This window comes from Onychostoma macrolepis, chromosome 08 (genome assembly GCF_012432095.1).
Source record: "Onychostoma macrolepis isolate SWU-2019 chromosome 08, ASM1243209v1, whole genome shotgun sequence".
Lineage (NCBI taxonomy): Eukaryota > Metazoa > Chordata > Actinopteri > Cypriniformes > Cyprinidae > Onychostoma > Onychostoma macrolepis.
In genome coordinates, this window is record NC_081162.1 from 11,927,253 (window position 1) to 11,950,498 (window position 23,246).

A 23,246-nucleotide genomic window follows, 5' to 3' on the forward strand; every position below is an offset into this window, starting at 1 on the left:
TCATGAATCTACAGACAGACTGTAAGTGGGTGGAAGGGCTCTATTCTTAATGTATGTGCTGTCACGACTCCCCTTGTGCTGGGAACAGCAAAGACCCCATGACCATTCACTGTGCTCCCTATTGCACCAGACAATTAAGGCCTAAATATATGACCGCTGCTGAATTCGCAGACGGATAAAACAGAAATAACGGTGAAGCTTGTGGGAAGAAGGCGTCAGCTGCCTGTGGAAAAATCGATAAGGCTCATAAAGCATCAACGGGGAGTTTTCTACATACAGCTATGCAAATAACAGAATTATTAAAAGCAAATTTTAACTTATGATTGCACTAAAACAGATAACTGGAAGGAATCAAAATAACCAGTACATATAAGAAATATGTTTTTATATGCATATATTGAAATAAATCTCTCTTTATATAAATATTATTAGTGGTCTTAGACTCCAGTAGCTTTTGGGCCCTCATAAAGTACACTGGGAAAAACACCACTTAAAATGGTGTCATCAGGAAATTGATATTCACACACACAGGATACACAATTACACACTCACGCACTTAAGACCAGCAAGAGTCAATTGCTTTATCGACAGCACTGCACGATCTCTCTGTGAAGGCCAGAACGGTCCCGGCAGAGACAAAGCACCTTCATTCCGGCCGTCTCACCCTACTGAGCTGTACAAGAAGCATCCAATTAAAGTAGCCACCTGTTTTGACAGAGCTGAAAATGTCAGCCAACGTGGCCTGAGGCGCAGGCAGCATCACGGCCGACTCATTGTATATTCTGCCTCCGCTCCATCCCTCACTTTCACCATTAACACCCAGCAAACAACCATTTACCTGCTCCAAATCAAGCCCTTACGCCACAAAACAGCCACAGCGCTTCATTCGACACGAAAAGTCACATTTATTACCGGAATGTCTAAGTGAGCTCTTCCACCCACAGCTGGCCACTTTAAAAGTGTCAGTATCTGGGTCAAAGTACTCAGGCTGTCTGAGGAACAATCTACTGAAAGTCAACTTGTGAAAAATGTTTTGTGGGAATGGTTATAACACACTGAATTTATATAAAAAAGTCCTTAAATATGATTGAATAACGTTAGACTTAAATGTGATTCGTCCTTACCCTCTGATCATGGCAAAGGAATCGTCGCTAGAGAAATAAGCGGCTCCAGGAAGAACTGTGACAGTTTCTTTACCTGAAAGGGTGAGGGTGAAATGGAAAGAGATTTCATTAAGTGCTCTGAATGGACAAATTAGGTTATTAAAAGGCAATTTATGCAATGCTAATGCTGTATGACTGTCTACTAGTATGAAAATCAGGGATAATTATTACCTGCGTTGATGAGATCTGGATCAACTTCTTCCTCTGTTGGGTAAGGGCCCTGAATTATTCAAAAAGCACAAAAAAAAAAAAAAAAAAAAAAAAAACAACAGTACTTATGAATGCTTTTATGATTTACAAAAATAAATATGACGTTTAACAACACTTAAAGTCAGATGGAGCCAAGGATTCAACTGTTGAATGTAGATGAAGAATATTGTTTGTGTGTCTAAATTCATTATTATTCCTTTCATACATGATACCTGCTGTATATCTAATAGTGGTCATATTTGACATTAAACAACAATACAATACAAATCATACAAACTAGATACACTATTGTACATATATTGTTGCATATATTGTAATGTACACTACAGTTCAAAAATTTGGAGGGTTTTTTTTAATGTAAAGTCTCACGTGATCCTTCAGAAATCATTCAAATATGCTAATTTGCTGCCCAATAAATATTTCCCATTATAATCAATGATAAAAAAAAGCTGTGTTGCTTGATAGTTTTGTGGAAAGGAAAGGACATTCAAAAGATTAGCATTTATTTAAAACAGAAATCCTTTGTAACATTATAAATGTCTTTACTGTCACTTTTAACTCATTTTATGTGTCCTTGATGAATAAAAGTATTCAAAACACTTTTGACTTGTAGTGTAGTTTTTAAATAATTTCATGCATGTCAACATTTAAAAAATTTCATAAGCAACTATTATTTTTTTGAGTGATTTTCTGTTTCATTAAAATAAACAAGAATGCAAGAACAATAAAATCATAACAGACAGGATTTTCAAATGCTTGTATAACCAAATCTATAACCGTATTTAGCAAATTCAATACAAATCTGTAAAAAGAGAGCTTACCAGCCCCAGAATGCCATTTTCACTCTGCAGGTGGACGGTAATATCTGATTTAATGAAATTACTGGCCAGCATAGGGATTCCGATGCCCAGGTTAGCTAAAAAGGTTATCAAACCGCATTAACAGATTTATCATGAGAGACACACATGAAATGACATTCTTAGCAAACATTAAAACCATTGTTACTTATAATAACTGGTTAAAATTAAAGGAAAACGTCACCAAATTTCAATATAGCTTTCATATATTTGAAATATGCACACAAGTTGTGTGATTCACTTCTATTATGCTCTGAAAGCTTCAATTCCCATTCATTGTAATTGCATGGCAAAGACACATTCTTCAAAATTCCCCTTTTTATGTTCACAAAACTCTCATACAGTTTTGGAACGACATGAGGGTGAATAAATGATGGCAGGATTTTAATTTTCAGTCTTCAGTGTGAAATTAAAATCGATCAAATGTAAGCGACATGGTCTGAAACACCGTACATACCATACATCCCGTCCTCAAACTCCAGCGCAGCTCTGCGAATAATCCTCTCTCTCACAATATCAGAGTCTTTCTTGGGTTTGGGATTTTCAGCCTGGCCTTTCTTTACTGTACGCCTCTGCAAAAGGTCAGACAGAGGGGCGGCAATAAGAAGAAAAAAAAAGATGACAGAGTATAGCTGGATAAAGGAAAACTGATAGAAACGAGCCAGACGAGTCAAGTCAAGTCACCTCACCTCGATCCGCTTCTCGTAGCTATCTCCCTTGACAATCCTGTGGACGTAGATGCTGGGGATGTGGATGTCTTCTGCTGCAAACGTGCCCACGTCTACAATCTCCTCCACCTGAAGACAGAACATAGACCAGCTGATGATGACAATGAGGTTAAGATCTCTTGTTTCTTTGCAATAAGAAAGGAACTACAGATGGGCAGAACTGCTGACTGTCCATTGATTAGTACGGTCACGATCATTTTAAGTAGCTTTAAATTTAGTGTGTAGTGGTTAGAGCGGGTGCTGTAACCTCTCAGAGACAGTTATAGGATGTTGACAGTATGTAGCACTTCGCACATTAAGAGTCTATCAGTACTGTCAGCATGGCAAACTGTCGGATAAGTTGCTTCTCTACATTCATCCCTTTTAAAGCACTGTCGGACTTCAGATCACCTGCAATGAATAATATTTTGGTTATTTTGCATAATCCGTAAGGTTCAAAAACTAATTTAGTGCAATAACAGAACGCAGCTATTAAAGGCCCGTTCACACAAAGCACGATAACTATAAAGATAACGATAAAGATATAGGTCTAAAAGTCGTTCTCAATATTAAAGAATAGCAAAGTCCACACCACAACTATAACGATAAAGGCACAGAGAAACAATATCACTTTCGGAACCATTTTTTCCAGCTGATGAATGTTACGCTTTAGCCTATTTATCGGCTGAATATCATTATATCATTGTATATATCAAATACATACAAAAGTTTGAGGTCAGTAAGATTTTTTTATTTTTTTGTAATACTTTTATTCAGTAAGGATGCATTAATTGATCACAAGTGACAGTAAAGACTTTAGAAAAGATTGGTTCTTTTCTTTTTTGGATTTGGTTCTTAAACACCAAATCAGCATACTAGAATGATTTCTAAAGGATCATGTGACATTGGAGACTGGAGTAATCATGCTGAAAATTCATCTCTGCCAATAAAGGAATAAGCTGTGAGGCAGCTGCCTCTCTACTTTCTTTATGTTGTTTATGTTTATGTCATTTGCTAGTTCCTGCCTTCTTCCCTGAGTACTGGAATTTATTACATACATATAGGCTGTAAATATTTACAAACACATTTTCCTTAAAGGGATAGTTCACCCAAAAATGAAAATTCTGTCATTAATTACTCACTCTCATGTCGTTCCAAACCTGTAAGACCTTCGTTCATGTTCGGAACACAAATTAAGATATTTTTGATGAAATCCGAGAGCTTTCTGACCCTGCATACGCAGCAATCTGAAGTGAATGCATTAGGATAAACTTTGCACAATGGTGGTGCACTGCTGTCTATGCAGGGTCAGAGAGCTCTTGGATTTCATCAAAAACATCTTAATTTGTGTTCAGAAGATGAACAAAGGTCTTACGGGTTTGGAACAACATGAGGGTGAGTAATTACTGACAGAATTTTCATTTTTGGGTGAACTCTCTCTTTAAATTATCCTGACAACCCATTTTTTTAAGACTTGCGACTCTTGGGTGAGGTTGAAAACCTACAGTTTAAAATGATGCCAGGCTAGATGACAGTTCAGTGTCAGATAATTCTTCAGTGCCCTGTATCATCATCTATCATCAGCTCTCTGTCTGCGATCCATTACAGCTGAAAAACATACCATCCTCTGTAGGTCAAACTGCCCCTTGAAAATGGTGGCGACGCCTTACACTTTGTCAGATGTAGGAAAAAGCTTTTATTCTGAATTGATGTTGATTTTACCTTTACAGAGACTTCACACACCATTGATATGGGCAGGTTTGAGGAGCCTACAGGGAACAATAAACCTGTCACATATAAGCAGTCTGATTGAGGAGGGTTTGCCCTGCAAATGGGGAAATGTTAACCTATCTCTCTTTAGAGACTAGAGGATATGAGAAGCAGGGAATAAAGTGCTGACAGCTACTCAGTTTAAAAAAAAAAAAAAAATCACAAACTTTCCGTAACCACTAATCTTGAACTCAAGTTTCTAAAACTCCTTTATATATCAGGCTAAAGTGACACTTTTCATGAAAGTCAGTTTTTACAGAGATGTTTGGCAGAAAATGCACATAGCTCTTTTACATACAATTAACATGAGCAAAAATGACCATTATTAATAACAAAGTGATTAATTATTAACACTCCATAGTAGCTACCAATATTTGTGAATTTTATTATTTGAATATTCTAAGTTGGCACTTCTAACTGGTTACAAAAAAATGCAAGCACATTTCCCATTGATAAAGCGATAGTTAAAATTCTGTCATTAATTACTCACCCTCATGTCGTTCCAAACCCCTAAGACCTCTGTTCATCTCCACACGGTGGAGACTGACACGGAAGAGGAGAAATTGTTTAATAAAGTCGTTATTTTTGTTTTCTTGGAACGACATGAGGGTAAGTAATAAAAGATAGAATTTAAATTTTTGGGTCAACTATCCCTAATTCATTATTAACACCCCAAGTTTGTGCTATTTTAATATTTGCATATTCAAATTTGGTACTTCTAACCTTTTTATAAGAAACACAAGAACCAATAGTGTTTAACTTTATTAATAACAAACCTAGTGATTCATTTCTAATACTCCAATAATAATTAATTTCTGCAATTTAAATATTTGTATTCAAATTTGGCACTTGTAAATAGTTACAAGAAACCATTACTAATAACAAACCTGGCACTTAATTATTAATACTCCATACTAATTAACTAATACTAATACTAAATACTAATTAATATTTCATTTGTGCAATTTTAATATTTGCATATGCAAATGTGGCACTTGTAACCAATTACGAGAAACAAGAGATAGTGTTTACCATTACTAATAACAAACCTATGGTGATTAAATATTAGTAATACTCAAAAATTAGTAATTAATATTTAATTTGTGCAACTTTAATATTTGCAAATCGTGGCCAGTTACAAGGTACACATTACAACCAATAGCGTGTGAAACATCCTGCTAAAAAACTCTTTATGTTTCATGGAACAGAGAAAATGATACAGGATTTAAAAGATATTTCAATTTTTGGATGAACTTTGTGATCAGAAATCATACAGTGTAAACTTTAAATTTTGCCGAGTAGGTCTCATGTTGCAGAAACGTATTTTCAACCGCATCCTCCCGTGATGAATGTTGATGTTGTACCTGTTCTGGTGGTGTGTGTGATAACAGCACAAAGCCGCACACGTGGTTTCACAGACAGCACCGCTGAGAGCTCACAGAGCGGCTTAGCACTCCTTTAAGGACCAAAAATAAGCTCTTAAAATACTGAACAAAATCTGAAGCTCAGATAAAGGCTCGGGGGAGAAAACACACTTCGCCGAGAAGCAAATCGATGCACCCAAAGCATGTTTAAGCCCTGCAGATGTGCACAAACAGAGAACAAAGGCCAGGCTTCCTAAGGATCCTACAGACCTCAACAGTCTGACTTTACTTTTCAGATTCTGCACACTTGTGCATCGCACATAGAGGGACATTTCTTGAAATATTACAAATGTGTCCTCTGCACACGGCGCCGTTAGAGAGGGCAAAAAGATGAGCCTAGATTGAGCGGTGTTGCTGTTGTCATGGTTACCGCTGGTGGCGTTTGGCTTTTTATCATCAGACGGGCTGCGCAGGGCAGAGAGTGATTGAAGGGCTCAGGCTTCCAGACGGCCTAAGGGTTTAATGCGGAGCACAAAATTAAATCTGTTGGAGTTAGCAACACTCTCTCTGCAGAGTTTGCTGCCTCATTAACCCTTCATGCATGCATTTACCATATATGCTAAGATACAAATAGATAGTATAGTGGTTAAAGGAACAGTACACCCATAATGAAAATGGTCAACCTCATGTCAGGCCAAATCTTTATGCTGTTATTACACAAAACTGTCATTACTGAAAGAAAGAAAACAAATTACAGTTTTAATAAATGACAATTTTTTTTTTTTTTTTTTTGGTTGGACTATTCCTTTAAAGTGACAATTACAGAGGTGAATTGCTATTACATTACATTATATATTATATTATATCATATTAGACTAGATACAAAAATAACTGCCTTAAAGGACTATATATTGCATTTATATTATATAAAGTAAAGTATTTTTTAATTTATAATGTAATAAGAAAGTATATACTGCTTTAACGTGAAAAATAGTGTGTATACTGATTTTAGATGCAACATTAATATTTTATTTTATATTATATTATGTACAAGAAAATCGCTGCAGTAAAGGACAATTTACTGCTTTATATTGCTGCATTTGTGTTATATTATTTTATATAATATTTTTCATTTATAATGTGAAAAGGTGTTGTGTGTACTAGCTTTACAATACATTATGCATTATCACTTTGTTAATTTGTTAGTGTTGTAATATTCATTAATATCATTTTGTTTATAATAAATTACAATAAAATAAAATATCTATGCTTTTTGAGCTATAAATTACACATCATATACAGATATCATGTGATACTATATGTCACATATTATCTATATGTATACACAAGCAGCCCCCAGGAATTAACTCAGATATTGACATATCTTCCTCTGAAGTGGCGTTCGGTCTTCAATGGGAATGAAAATAACCTTGATGTCATCTAGAAAGAAGGAAAACAGGGATCCAAAATCCCTGAGGGATACAGAGAAACCTTTTTTCAAGGGTTTGTTCTTTTTTTGGACCGAGATCCTTGTCAAAGCTGGTTAAATCTACAGAACATGATTGACACATGTTGTTATGAAACAGTTGGTGTCTCGATCAAAAGCATGCAGTGGATATATTCTACATAACGCTTAGAATCAGGCAGGTAGCTAAATATGATTCAGTGTTTATTTTTGCACGTCCCACTTCATACCAATGCCAAGCAAAGGCAACAGACGGTGCACAAATAAACCATAATCTTCAAGAATAGTTAGGCATTGTGGCACTGAGCATGATGAGACAAATCCAAACTCAAAATCCAATGGAAGCATGAACAGCACTAAGACAAAACAACATGTGACATTTTCCAATAAACACAAAAACAGGTATGTTTAAAAATAGTTGTCTATTTTTAAATTACAAAAAAAAAACACTACTTCTTCTCTTCCTGCTCCTAGCCAGATGTTTTTGAAGCAGGTTTCAGCTCAGTATGAGTATGTTAGAAGAGTCCTGGCCTATCAGCAGCATGCACCTTGAGGGGGCCGCCAACCTGAGGCTAAATACAATTACCACTTCACTCAAGTGGCCCTTGAGGGGAATATGCACCAACTGAAGAGAAGGGGACCTCTAAAGAAACAGGTAAGTTTTAAAAATGGTATTTATCAAGCACATTTTCATAAAATGAATCTACGCCAAGGGCCTTGATAAAACAGAATGAACTTTCAAATAAACTAACTAGGCAATCTATAATATAAATAGCTAATTATCATACGGTCTCTGCACATGCTTTTTTAAATCGTCAAAATTTATTCAGCTTCATATGATAACACGAAAGGAGAAAATTTAGATGATATGCTTAATCATTCTATTCCACATTACAGCAAACAATGACTGATGTTTTACTATAAAAAAATATCATCATTTTAATGGTAAAAGACTATAAAAAATTATATAGTAAAAACCTGTTCCCTTACTTTATATGGTGAAAACTGTAATGTGAGATTTCATGTAAATTAACATTAAAAATGCTGCCAGTTTTTGACCAGTAATTTCACAGATTGTTTTGTACAGTATTCAAAAAGGCATTACAAGGCAACATTAAAGCAGCAAAAATTAGTATTTATAGTATATGTGTGAGAAGCAAAGAAATTTCACACACAATCATCTTTTGATCCTAATCACCTAATCACAGTTAGTGAATCATTCAACTCAGCAACGGTACAGAATCTCAGATTTGTGAACGAATCATTTTGTAAACCAGAACAGTTTATCCATTGAAAAGATTCAAATTAAAAGAACAAACTGTTCACTGATGCAGTTTTTATACTTTTAAACTCTCAGAAAAAAAAAAGTTAACACTTTACAATAAGGTGTCATTTGGTAACATTAGTTAATGTATTAACTAACATGAACAAACAATGAACAATGTGCAATGAACACTAGTTATTAATCTTTGTTAATGTTAGTTAATGAAAATACAGTTGTTCATTGTTTGTTCATGTTAGTTCAGTGCATTAACTAATGTTAACAAACATAACTTGTGATTTTAATAATGCATTAGTAAATCCTGAAATTAACATTAACTAAGATTAATAAATACAAAAGTATTGTTCATTCTTAGTTTATGTTTACTAATGTTAGCTAATGAACTTTACTGTAAAGTGTTACCAAAAAAGGTACAAAAAGGTACACTTTTGTTTCTTCTAGGTACTAATATGTACACTTGAGGTACTAATAATGTACTTTTAAGGTAACAAGTATTTTTAGGTACTTCCCCAGTGACAACTTTTATACATTTACTCTAAGACTGTATAATACTTTTGGTGCCTTTGTGCCCTTTTTTAACCTTTAAATCTAAAATGAAAACTAACTGTAAGTTCATAAAAAAATTATATATCATGTATCCATAAAGATAGAATGAATCATTTTGAAATTAATGAAATAATTCTTCAAATACATTTCTATTTATAATAACCTTTCTGTGTCCTATACAGTTGTGATCAAGACGTGATAGGGAGCAAAACTAAGAATTTGCAGACTAATAAGGAAATCTTTACATACTAGGTAATTATTTGATTGAAACAGGATTGAAAAAATCAACACTATGATCTACTGGCTTCACATTTTGCAATATCCCTGAACTCGCTCACAACGCCCCAGCTGTCGCACTGGTAATTTATGTGCAACAAACCAAAAGGATAATCAGCGTTTTGAAATTGGGCAGAGGGAGGAGGAGAGATAATACCTTTGAGGACGAATTTCATCAATAACCAATTAGCCTCATCCTGGAAAACCCATTTCATGCAACCTGTCGCTTCAACAAAATTTGAAAAAAACAGATCGGTTCCTTTATAACCGAAGCGACTAGCAAATATGGCCTTGTTTGAACCAACTGCCCTTACATCCCACAATGCTCTGGGCCTCATTGTACCTGCAATAACAGGATAACTGGAATATGCCACGGATCTGCCGTGCAGGCTTCTGTCGCCTGGCAACTGACTGACCGAATCGATTTTGTCTGCTTTATTATTGTTTTTTTTGGCAATCTGCATTTCCTTTGGTTAATGCTAATGATCATTTCTTTTTAATTCATCAGGAAAATAGCAGCTTTATGGATGCGCAGCTATCAGATATCCTGTTAATTAGGACGCTGTGATGCGCTGTCTGTTTCATAACGAGAGGAAATAAGGTGGCAGTTTCCTCCAGTGGCATCAGTATTTCCAGCGCCTGGCTCTGACAGGCAACAGGAACGCTTCTCTCGAAACACTGAGCCATTGGCAAGCCTCATCAGCCAGCCAATTGAGAGGAAATAATTCAACATGGCTGCTGATTTTGGCAGATTATAACTGGATGATCATAAAACACTGTCTCCCTTCCACGCAGCTAAATATGGCCTCAGCTATTTTAGAGTGAAAAATCAGATGGCAGAAAGTCAAAGAAATGCTGAAGCTTTAAAATATAACGTACTCCGTGGCCAGATAATATATGCCAACACAGCAGGGGGGGGGTACAGGTGAAGGGCCAAAGGAAATGGCAGTCTCTTTGAAGTAAAACATGGGACAGAGCTTATGCTGGTTCCAGTCAAGCTCAAGAGACCATAATAAGCTGATCAAGGACTGTAAGGATGATTCACATCATCATCTTCACATAACAGGATGGTTCTGTTTGGAACCATCATGTACTTGCATATCCACACAATATCCACAAAACTGGGTCACAAGCACTATGCTCTCAAAAAGCATTTGCACAAAATCTCCACTACATGCATTTGGTCTAAAGTTTTAACTAGGCCTGTCAATCAATTAGATTTGTAACATAATTAATTATACAATGTATTAATTAACCAACTCCATAGTAACTAAATGCAACTAAATGTATTCATTAATTGTAGCTTGCTCCAACTGTATTATATAACAATGTTAATAATAAAGATACTACCAATACACACAATATTAAAAATATGAACATCATAACCGGAATCTAATATATTAATTAGACCATTGTTTTAATAATTAATTGTAAATTAACATTAAATTGACAGCCCTAGAACAAATAATCGTGTCATTTTTTTGGTCTGAATTTGCAGTTAATGGTGTGAACAAAATGCAATCAATGCAATGTAATTGACAGATTTGTCTGCACATCCTACATTTATAAAACTATTGCTCAAACATGGGTATATAGGAAATACCCTGAATTTTGTGATTTTTGATTATTGGAATCAGACAATTATGTGCGTCTGCTGTTTGCTCCCATTCTTGTTTTGTTATTGAGTATTAAAATCAATGATTCACAAACTACACTACAGTTCAAATGTTAGCATAACATTTTTTGTGTGTTTTTGAAAGAAGTTTCTTATGTTCACCAAGGCTGCATTTATTTGATCAAAATACTGTAAAAACAGTAATAGTTGTAAAGAAATCATTACAATTTCAAATTACTGTTTTCTGTTTTAATGTATTCTAAAATGTAATTTATTCCTGTGATGCAAAGCTGAATTTTCAGCATCATTACTCCAGTCTTCAGTGTCACATGATCCTTCAGAAATCATTCTAATATGCTGAATTGCTGCTCAAGAAACATTTCTTATTATCAATGTTGTAAAAAGTTGCGCCGCTTAATATTTTCCTGGAAACCGTGATGAATAGAAAAGTGCACAGCATGTATTTGAAATAGAAACCATTTGAAAAATTATAAATGCCTTTACTGTAACATTTGATCAGTTTAATGCATCCTTACTGAATAAAAGTAATTCTGCCCCCAAACTGAACGGTAGTGTATAAGCACAATGGATAAGTATAGAATCCTGGAGTTTATCTTTTAAAACATTTGAGACAGACACCTGTAGTAAACCAGATGACTGTTTTCTTTTCTCATCTCCAGACAACAGTGATGGCAGCGCATGGCATGAGTCAATCTTTATTCTGAGTCCCTGCTGCGAAAGCTGAAGAGTTGCTGCAACAAACAACAGCTTAGCCAGTCAAACAGAGGGAGAATGCAAGATACACACTGTTTCTCAGCACTCAGCCGACTGATTCATTCTCCTAGCAGGACGGTTTTCATCACCAGATGCGCAAACACTGAAAAAGGCCTTTAACCATTACTCTGTGTTAAGTGAACTGATAATCTTATCTTTAGTGGGACTGCAATAACCGTATTGTCAGATGATACTGGCCACTAATAACTGCTCATATTGCTGCATAGCCACAATAAAGATTGAAAAGCAGAAATATAAAAGCTCTAATGTGCTGATAGCATCCGAAATGATTGTTGCAGAAGACAATTAAACAATATGAGTGAGCAAAAAGTCTTCCCTCCTGATAACACTACTAGCAATGGATTGATTGGTAAACAGATTGTGAAGAGTGAAGACTAGTTGGATTGATCCTCAATCGAAAATTTCATGGAGAGTGATTGAAGCCGACATGGTTAAACCAAATAGACTCCAAGATATTTTATTTACTGGCACAGGAAAAAAAGGTGATAATCATAAATTTGGTCCAGTTGTGGCTAATTCTACTAAAATGAACGTCTGATAGGAGGACCCTTCAAATTATGTAGCAGTACACCTTTATGACACAATTTTAATTTTGTATGCAGAAATCGTCCATTTGTCCAACCCTCTTGGTCTTCTTTAGGCGTAAACGCTTGCGGTGATATATATGATAACCAGGGCCTCTGTTCATTTCAGACATTAAGAACCAAATTTTGTTTATCAGCATCCGCATATTTTGTCTTTCTTCAATTACGTTCTGCTCTCAAAGCGTATGGAGATCCTTGGGCATCTCCCATTTCCTCTCATCCTATGCGGGATTGGATTGCACCATCTTCTGGTCGGTCATCTGTTTCCTTAATATATAATAAAATTATTGATTGCATTACAAAACCTCTTTCTATTCAATCTATTTGGAATAGGGAATTATCTGACCTTAATTTATCTGTCGACTGGGAGAGAGTGTGGTCTAACATCAGCTTAACATTTAAAAACTTGGCTCATCACCTTATTCAATTCAAAGTCATTCACAGAGCATACATAACTCCTTACAAAAGTTTCAAAATGAAACTACAACCAAATTTTAACTGCCATGCGTGTAATACTGCATCATCAGGAACTTTTCTTCATATGTTTTGGGAGTGTCCTATCGTCATTAATATATGGACACATGTAAACCTGGTTTTACCCTCCTTACTACAAACTGACTGGTTTGCTAACCCAGGTTTGTGTCTTCTTAATGATGATTCTGGTGTCTGTATAAGCTTAATACAAAAGAGAATGTTGTTTGCTGGTTTTACAGCTGCGAAGAAGACAATAATACAGAACTGGTTTACACCGCACATGCGTGGAAAAACATATTGGATCCATAGCCTCCTGAAAATAGTGACTTGTGAATGTACAACAGCACGAATTAATGGGGCCAAGCCTTCTACTATTGATGCTTGGCAGTGTTTTTCCTTTAACATACTTGATTATATAAAGGAATTTTTCTTTTTTCCCTCCCACTCTCTCTTCCTTTTGACTGGACTCTTTAAAAGTATTGATTATATGTCTGTTGGTTTTTGTTGTTGTTGTTTTGAATAGATGTTGTGATGTTGTATGTAAAAAAATAAAAAATAAAAAAAGTTGATAACAAAAAAGAGTGAAGACTAGTTACAAAAATCTCTACTCAAAGGTTTTGAATTCAGTTGTTGCTTCACATTGTAAACCATTTCTAGCCAGGGCTGCAAGAGAAAGAACGGAATGCTGGAAGACCATATTAATTAATGGAGTTCGTTCATGGTGACTGAAAATGCCTTTTGATAAGTCTTTTGTTCGTAGCTGTGTGTTTTGAACAAAGGCTTAGATAAAAGCATATTTGATATGCAGACAAGTGTTTGAAAAGCGCTCTTGGTAGAAAGGAAATGAAAAAGGAGTGAACTGGGGACTTCAAAGATCTAGATGAAACCAACAATTTATTTTGTTTATGTGAAAAACAATGATGAAATGAAACGCAGGCGAAGAGATATATGTTCCGGGCAATTGAATTAATAAGATGGATAATATGATATATGTACAAGCTTTTAAACTTGTAACAATGCACCAAACAGAATCTAAAAGAAGCACATGTTATGTGGTCATGTGGTATCCACCTACCTCCACAATTGTGATCTTGGCTGCCTTGCACATGGGCTGGTTGAAGTTCCGTGCTGTTTTCCTGATAAAAAGTACACGATCAACATTAAAGTCTGTAAAACTGACTTTAAATCTCCAGAGCTGAGGTGAAATGTTGTATATGAAAGACTGAAATGTTCTTTCCTCTGTTTACGAGGCACTGATGATGAAATCTAGTGAAATAAGCCAGAATGACAAGCTCTAAAAATCAGTTTGACTATTGTCAAAAACACCTATTATCAACTCATCATCCATAGTGGTGCCATGCTAAAAAAAATTTAACCAAAGCAGAATAAGAGTACATTCATTTTTAATGGAAAAGGAAACAGTGCACCCTTGTGGTAAAACAAAACACTGTACAAAATGATGTAATGTTGGGAATGTGAAATCTCTTCAAATGCAATATAAGACCAATGCAATATACTACACACAACTATTTTTACAACACTTACAATTCAATCATTTTAATATGGTAACATGCTTTTTGTGTTTTAACATTTTATAACATTTGTTAATGCATTTTATACATATAATACAGTCAATAAGATTTTTTAATACTTAAAAAAAAAAACTAAATCTTGCAAGAATTAATTCAATTGATCAAATGTGACAATAAAGACTTTTACAGTACATTGTTTAAAAAAAAAAAAAAAGGTCTGAATAAATGCAGTTCTTCTGAACTTTCTATTTATTAAAGAATATTTAAAAAAATAAAAATCATGATGATTTCCACAAAAATATAAGCAGCTTTAACTCTTTTCAATATGGATAAAAATAATAATTGTTTACTGAGCACCAAATCAGCATATTAGAATGACTTCTGAAGGATCATGTGACACTGAAGACTGGAGTAATGATGCTGAAAATTCAGCTTTATCATCAGGAATAAATTACATTTTAAAATATGTTGGAAAAACTTACATATGTAATAAGAAAGAAACCCTTTGATTTTTTTAATATCTGGGAGGTGTTTTTAGACTTTGTTAAAAATGGAGATATTGAAGATGCTTTAGATGTGTGAAGTTATGGAATGTAAGAAGTGTATCATATTTTATTTTATCTTTTATATTATTATTATTTTTTTTATTATTGATCGATTTATTTGTTTATTTATTTATTTATTTAACCTGTCTGGGTTAAGTTGTGGGGAAGAATGATGTGTTTTTTGGAAAAACTGTAAAAAAACTCAATAAAGATATGTTATACACATTTTAAAATATGTTACAATTAGAAAAGTTATTTTACATTGTAATAATATTTCACAATATTACTGCATTTTTTTTTTTTTTTTGAGTAAATAAATGCAGCTTTGTTAAGCAGACGTCCTTTAAATGGTAGTGCATTTAAAAAGAATATTTAAAAACATCACTATTATTTTTTTAATGTATTTTAGTACTATTTTTAGAACATTATTCTCTGTGGGATGTATAATGAATAAAATGACTGGGTTAGAAATGACAGTCATTTTAATAGTTTGCCTTGTCTACTGTTTTTAAAATTTAATCTAAAATAAGGTACTGTTTATGTCTCCTTTTTACAAAAGAGTCTCATGTGGCCTTCCCTTCAGTGAAAGAGTCCGTGGGATTGTGCTAAATGAAATCAGAAAGGTGAGAGAAAATAGCTATTCTCAGGTTTGGGCAAAACACCAACCATACCAGTGAACATGTGACACTGTACAGCTAAGGAAAACAACTTCTAGTCTATTTGAAGTAGGGCTGAACAACTGGAGAAAAAAATAGACACTTGTACCTGAAGATGACATTCCCAGCTTTGTCTGCTTTCCAGGCTTTGACCAGCGCAAAGTCGCCCATGATGGATTTTTCCATGATGTAGTGCCGGCCATTAAATTCACGCACCTGAAACACGACATAGAAATCGATATAAATCTTATATCTATTTTTACTGATCAAACTTCAGCAGTATTATTGTATCACTCAATAAGACTGGAAGATGAAAGCAGCTGCTCTGACCTCTCTGGGTTCACTTGCAATAGCAATGGTGCCGTCCTTGTTGTATTTGATTGGCGAGCCTCCCTCTTGGATAAGTGTGCCATAGCCTGTGGCAGTGAAGAAGGCAGGCACACCTGCGCCTCCGGCCCTGATCCGCTCTGCTAGCGTGCCCTGCCATCAACACAGCACAATGGGTAAACAAAATCCACCTGATTGGATTTCTTTGGAAGAATGGTACTATAAAATCTTTAGCATACATATACTTGGCAGTTAACTTGCAATTGAGAACAGAGGCAAAGTGTTTATTCTAAAGGGATGGGTAAAGGATGGTCTCACCTGTGGGGTCAATTCCACCTCCAGCTCACCACTGAGATACTGCCTCTCAAACTCCACATTCTCCCCGACATATGACGAGATCATACGCTTGATCTGTTTAGTCCGAAGGAGCAGGCCCAGGCCAAAGTCATCCACTCTGTGTAAACCATAAAGAAAATTAAAAAAATACACCTTAATATATCCTTATGCAATATATTTCAAATCAATACATAAGTCATTTCTGTTATCACCTTCTAGTATTTGCCTTAAGAACACAACATGACTGTAAAAATGATCATTCTCCACTGATGACTATTCAAAAGTAACCATGTCAAATAAATAGTCAGAAATGGACTAGATATTTTTCCTTGTCTGCTACCTTTGACGTCATAGATCTAGTAAAGAGAATGTGTAACATCACAATGTCATTGTCTCAAATGTTTTAGGTCTCTTATGCTCACAGAGGCTACATTTATGTGCTCAAAAACTCAGTGAAAGCAGTAACATTGTGAAACAGTATTATAATTTAAATGATCTGTTTTCTATTGTAATATGTTTCTAAATATTTATTACTTCCTGTGATGCAAAGCTGAATTTTCAACAGCCATTATTCCAGTCTTTAGTGTCACATGATCCTTCAGAAAATCATTTGAATATGCCGATTCTGTGCTCAAATATGTTTCATATTATTGTCCATGTAAAATAAATTAAAATAAAATATGAAATTAAATCCTAAACTTTTGAAACGTAGTTTGAATTATGGTTGAAATCTCTTGAAAATCCAGATAGTTAGGCACACTGCCCTCAGATACAGTCTTATCTGCAAACCCATAAATACACATCTAAAAAAAAAAAAGCAATGTCCAATTTAGGCTGAACTATTGTTGGAAAAGTAGCACTTATTGCCTAAACAGGTCTAAATCCAGTGTCCACTGGCCATTCTATAACAAACCTGTCATTAAAATTCTAAACACGCAGAGAATACTGAGACAAAGGCCGCACATCTCAATTTTACAGCAAGAAACATTTTACAGATCTGTCGGACCTCCTCAGTTTGGTGTGTGCGGTGGCTTGGCACAGTTACAGAAGCAGTGACTCAAAACTGATTTAGTCACTCAGTAACTAATGGCATGACTTACGGAGACTTGAAACGCACTGAGGTATAAAAATGTTGGTTATCCCATTTTAAAGGTAGTCAGTGCAGTAGAGCAGATCTGGATATTTTTTACACTGTTAATACCAAAAGAGTTCTGGTGAAATATGAGGGGCAAATGTTTGATGAAAATTAATACAGACGTTTTATAAGCGCATGCATATTTTTAGGTTCATTCAATCAACAGGGAGCACAGACTCTTCATGTCACGACTCATTCACTGGACCGAGAAAGGTTGCAATTAGACACATACTGTGTCATGCCATGTTCTCATTAACTCTCTTCTAATGTGTCTTCTTCACTTTTTCTCCTGCCAGAGAAAAGACAAAGGCTTTTTAGTGCTTGAACCTAAACTAGTTTTAAGAGAAAGGAACAAAGAAGCCGCTATCTAGGTCATATGTGCTTAGAAGTTCTGCATTTTATAAAAAGCACAACAACTTAACTAGTGCAAGTTAATATTGAGCCACTTACATTTTAGACAATATTGCCAGAAGTTACTTGTTCTTATTCTTGCTCTGCCAGTGGAAAAGGTTCAAAATGAAGTTCAAGCAAAATCAGTGATTCACCCCCTATACCTGTAAATAATGCATTATTTGAGGGGACAGCCGTTTGTAGTGGTGTCCGAAACCAATGTTTGACACTGAGTCATTCAGTCCCATAATGTACCACATTAATAACTGATGTACGCGCAACAACTAGCTGCTAATTCACATGCACAGGTAGCGCCCTGAATTCCCAGAACTGACCAGCAGATGGCACACTCAGCGTCCAAATTTGCTCACTCGTTTTCTTTCACTTCTTCAAGTAGAGTAGACTACATCAGTGGAGTAATCTGTTGAATGAATCATACAGTGACTCTGTCATAAAAACAGAGTCACTTTTCGCCACCTACTGGCAACCTGCCAAAAAAGTTACTGAAACATCCACTCCACTATTATACAGACTGACAGTCAAACATTGAAAAGTCCCAGTGCTGTAGGATCTTAAAATCAGCACTCTTGGAATACTTCTCAGCCAATTAAATTCAAGACGCGGAACTAACTGTTGTATAATTATACCTTTAACACTGCTACAGGGTTGCGGAAGCTCTTTCAACATAGAAGAACACCAGTCTGTAACCAGATAATACACAATGGCCAATAACTACTTCCAAACAAGTCAGCACTCCATTTCTAAGTAATGAGCAACACGTTAAAAGTATCAGCAGGGGTTGTTGATGGAAAGAAGTTGCATAGGAAACAGCGTCATGCTAATGCCAAATACTGCTGTGACGCTGGTTTCACATTACAGTCTCACCGAGAAGTGTCTCTGTGGTACACCAAAAGATTTTTACCACAGAGATTCAGAACTCGCAGAACAAGGTCTACGACAACAAACAAGAACAACAGGACTCAAGCAGTCAGACGGGAAGGAAATAAATTTCAAGAAGGGAATCAGTTGAGAACTTTCTATTTAAAACAGGTCGAAACTTCCCTTGCGGGAACTCTGGAAAAAAGCCAGAGTATATGTATTGAACTAAAAGGGTACTTTTATGGTTTTGGGAAGTTTGTATTCTGTTATAAAGGAGCTGACAATAATAAATGGTGCAGGAAAAAGTTTTTTTTGAGTGTATTCAACATATATATAGTCTTATTTAAGCCTGACTAAGATGATTAGAATGCACTTTATCACATTCTTATACCATCTTCAGCAGCAACCCACACTGTCCTCACTCTCTGGTCACGATAGAAATGAAAAAATAAAGGCCCAAAATAACATAACCGGCCCATTTTCAGAAATTACGCAATAATATATTCATAGACAACCAACCTGGGAAAATGCCAGAACAGAGAGGCCTATACATAGTGTCAAGTTACATGTTCACAGCAGCTGCAACATAGCAGCAATAAACCAAACACCAATATCCAATAAGATAGCAAACAGACTGTATAACTAGCCATTTAAAAAAACATTAACTCCTTCTAAGAAGGAATTTTGATCATTCATTTCCCTTTGTTCACTCAGCTGTATTTACCAGTATGCCTAGGCCTACTTGACAGATTAGACTTGTTTATCCTGACTGAGAAAAAGGTGGTGTGATGCTTCATACTGGTAATCTCTTTCTATTTGTGGTCAGTTGTGCACACATTCTCATTGTCATTTAAGGGAGAAATTCTTGTAGCGACATCTAGAGAACAACTGAGGTTATGGAGTTGTACTCAATGACCGCAGATGTTTAACAGATGTTTATTGTTTTGGTTATTTTGCCATTTCTGAAAAGGCTCCAAATGGATTTTAAATCTCAAATCACAGAAGCATCATTTACTGTTGGTTCTTGACATTATGTCTTGGTTTTAATATTTCAATATAAGCTGTTTGTTTGCATGTGCCAGGAAGTACAGGAGGTCAGTGTTAGGCCTACTAGTGAAGTAACAAATTTGGACGAATTCAGTGCAATCACAGTTTTTGGCTGAGTTTAAGTTCTTGTTTACATAGCCTATAAGAAAGGGTTACCCTGCATTATTGCTGACTGCAGTCAGGCTCTTAACTCCTGTCTTCAGCAAACTGTTGATCAGATTTTCTGGAATACCGCACAGGCCAAAACCTGTGAATGAGAGGAAAGGATATTAAAGAATTTACAAAATGGTTGTCGTAAGGCTGTTGTAATGTAATATAACTAATATATACAATAATAATAATGTCATTCAAAAAAATCAGTGCAATTTTTTTTAAAGAATTGAATACTTTGTTTAGCAAGGACACCTTAGATTGTAATAACTTTGTCACTTTTAATCAATGTAAATAAATACAATTCAAATATAGGCTGAAGAATACTGCTTTAGTGATAAGTATAGTGATAAGTGATAAGTAAGAAATGTATCTTATATCCACCAAATCAGCATTACAGAATGATATCTGATGGATCATGTGATACTGAAGCCTGGAGTAATGGACTACCTGCTGAATTATTTTTGATCAAATAAACACAGTTTTGCATACGTGACTTCATTTAAAAACATTTAACGAAATATTACTGGCCTCAATACTTGTGAATGCTAGTCTAAGTAATAATCCGACAGTTACTGATAAAGGATGAGTTGATAATAAATCATAACCCTTACCTCCCACAAGAATAGTTGCTCCATTAGGAATATCTTTGATGGCGTCTAGGGGGTCTGAATAAAAACGTCCGGACCGTTGACTTGAAGTGGAAAAGTAACAGCCACACGTCTGCCAACAACAGGCATTTAACAGAGTGAATGAAGCAGGCTGAACACACAAAAACAAAGACTAAAGGCGGCAACTTTAAAGCATTAATGAAAGAGATTTACAAACTTGAATTCAGTCAATGAATCTGTACAACACTTGAAATCTTTTAAGCTGTCTGTAAATCTTCTACCTAATTTTCCATTGAAAAAAATCAAGTGTTTGCTCAATTCCATCTAAGTAGTGATTTGAGGAATATAGTTTAGTTAATTTCTTACATAGCACATTTCTACTGCCTTCAGAGCAGCCCAAAGTGCTGTACAATGCATTCAAGAAAACCAAACACATACAATGACAAACACAACATCTTAAAAAAGAAAAGAAAAAAAAGAAAACATACATTACATCTCTCCTAAATCAGATTCAAACACAGTGAACACAGAGGGGGCAGCACGAATGGCTAGACACAGATTATTCCAAAGCCTAGTGGAATACAAATACTACATAGATCAGTGGTTGACTTTTTCATTCATGAGTGCTGCGCCTCTCATGGAATCCTAAATCATGCATAGAAAAGTGAATTAAAATAAACGGCATAAGATCGATTTCCTCAGTCAACTACAACAGTTTGACCACTTTCTCATGCTGGCATGCACATGCTAAATAAACCCCAGGAGTCCGGCCAAGCCATCCATTTAATTTATCTTTATTTGTTGACACAACAGTGTGTGTTTGACCTCACAAATGCCCCACCAAATGACAAGGAGAGGAAACAGCTGAACACTTATCACTTGACCTCAATAAATAATTCATCTGCTTCTGTTTTGTATATATGGCAGCCTTAAGCAGGATTACTAAATAATAATAAACCAAAATACTGAGTTATAGTAGTTATCTAAAAACCATAATATCTCACTCAACTAAGAAACCATGTATGATCATTAGCACTGTTATTCCTTGAAATAATCATACAAAGGTTTCTGCTCTGACTGCATACAGAACAACCTGATGAAACTCACTGCCACATGACACTAGCATGGGACTGTCTCATAACTATTATGACTTCAAAACCTAGGCTTAGCGGTCAGGGAGAATTCCTCTCCTTGTTCTGTGAACTTGTTCACATGTTGTGAGATATAATAAGCCAAAACTGGTGGGTGGAACAAAAGGGGAGGCGTGTGAGTAGGAGAGAACCGAGTTAAATTACTGGTAACCAAGAAATAGTGTTGGCAATGCTGTCAAGTAGGTTGTCCTAATTTTAAAAACTAGTATCTTTATGGAAGTTATTGATAAAATTTGTGGTAGTTTATGCCTCATGACAGCTTTGCTTAGTGACCATGTGTTTCCAGGTCAACAATAAAACAAATACATGAAAACAAACATGAATGATTGGTTGTGACTCTGAAAATCAAGGTCAAATGTATGCTGATGCTCTTGAAATGGTTTGCTGAGAAAACACAATGCAGCACAAAATGACTAGTTTCACTAGTCTCTGAAATATGCAATTACACAAGCTTTTAACTTCAGGTGAATATATAAGCGTTGCAACACACCATTATTTTAAACTAATGCACACACTTCATATATCTGCACCTCCATCTTCGCTATGCATTGGAAAGTGGGGCAAAAACAGAAGCACCGACACGTTCAACATCATGCAAAATTTCGGATGCACCGTCTTCTGTTTGTAAACACTGACCTTGCCAAAGGAGAATCGCGAGATGTTCGGCTTGATCGTTGCTGTCACGTTCCTGATGATCACACTCTCCACTCTAGATAGTGCTTTAAGAGTCGCCATGTCTGCAAATTACAGGCCTAATTTTGTGTATAGTGAATGATGGTGACAGTATGCCCTCGTTGATCTCAGATAGGCGGGATGAAGTAAGCGAAGGAGTGTCGGGGGCTCGATTTGCTTATTTGCATTTAACCCTCACACCACCATCCAGCGACTTCCGATTCATTCTTATGAATTCATTCTAATGAATCGCATGGCTGTTCACCATACCTGCCTGAACGATTCGTTCACGAATCTTCCTGAATCTTTCAGTGGTTCCAGATTGAACAACGCAGCATAGTACATGTCCGAGTTTCAGTGATCTATATAATATAATATAATATAATATAATATAATATAATATAATATAATATAATATAATATAATATAATATAATATAATATAATATAATATAATATAATATCATATAATAATTACATTACATTACATTATAACGTATTATTATATTATATAGCACTCTCTATTCTAATTCTATTCAATTACAATATAGTTTCAATATATCAGAATACAGTCAGGGAAAATTGTTATTTATAAATAAAATGCAAATACAAATAATAAAAATACATAAAACCCACAATAACAGTATGTAAATGACATAAAAAGTAAATTACATAAAAAGGAACAGAAGAAAATAGAATAGATCAATG

At 35.3% G+C, this 23,246-nt stretch overlaps 1 protein-coding gene across 1 annotated transcript in view; it reads right to left on the bottom strand.

Moving 5' to 3' along the window:
- Positions 1 to 22,773, bottom strand: part of oxct1a (3-oxoacid CoA transferase 1a) — a 62,190-nt gene extending 39,417 nt beyond the window's left edge. The window contains exons 1-12 of the mRNA XM_058784891.1: positions 22,504 to 22,773; positions 20,720 to 20,828; positions 20,112 to 20,202; positions 16,487 to 16,622; positions 16,172 to 16,321; positions 15,951 to 16,057; positions 14,184 to 14,244; positions 2,920 to 3,027; positions 2,688 to 2,802; positions 2,195 to 2,289; positions 1,335 to 1,383; positions 1,125 to 1,197 (exon numbers count right to left, since the gene is read on the bottom strand). Coding sequence (XP_058640874.1) covers positions 1,125 to 1,197; positions 1,335 to 1,383; positions 2,195 to 2,289; positions 2,688 to 2,802; positions 2,920 to 3,027; positions 14,184 to 14,244; positions 15,951 to 16,057; positions 16,172 to 16,321; positions 16,487 to 16,622; positions 20,112 to 20,202; positions 20,720 to 20,828; positions 22,504 to 22,602 — 1,193 coding nt within the window. The 5' untranslated portion in view covers positions 22,603 to 22,773. The remainder of the gene's footprint in view (positions 1 to 1,124; positions 1,198 to 1,334; positions 1,384 to 2,194; positions 2,290 to 2,687; positions 2,803 to 2,919; positions 3,028 to 14,183; positions 14,245 to 15,950; positions 16,058 to 16,171; positions 16,322 to 16,486; positions 16,623 to 20,111; positions 20,203 to 20,719; positions 20,829 to 22,503) is intronic.
- Positions 22,774 to 23,246: the final 473 nt, after the last annotated feature.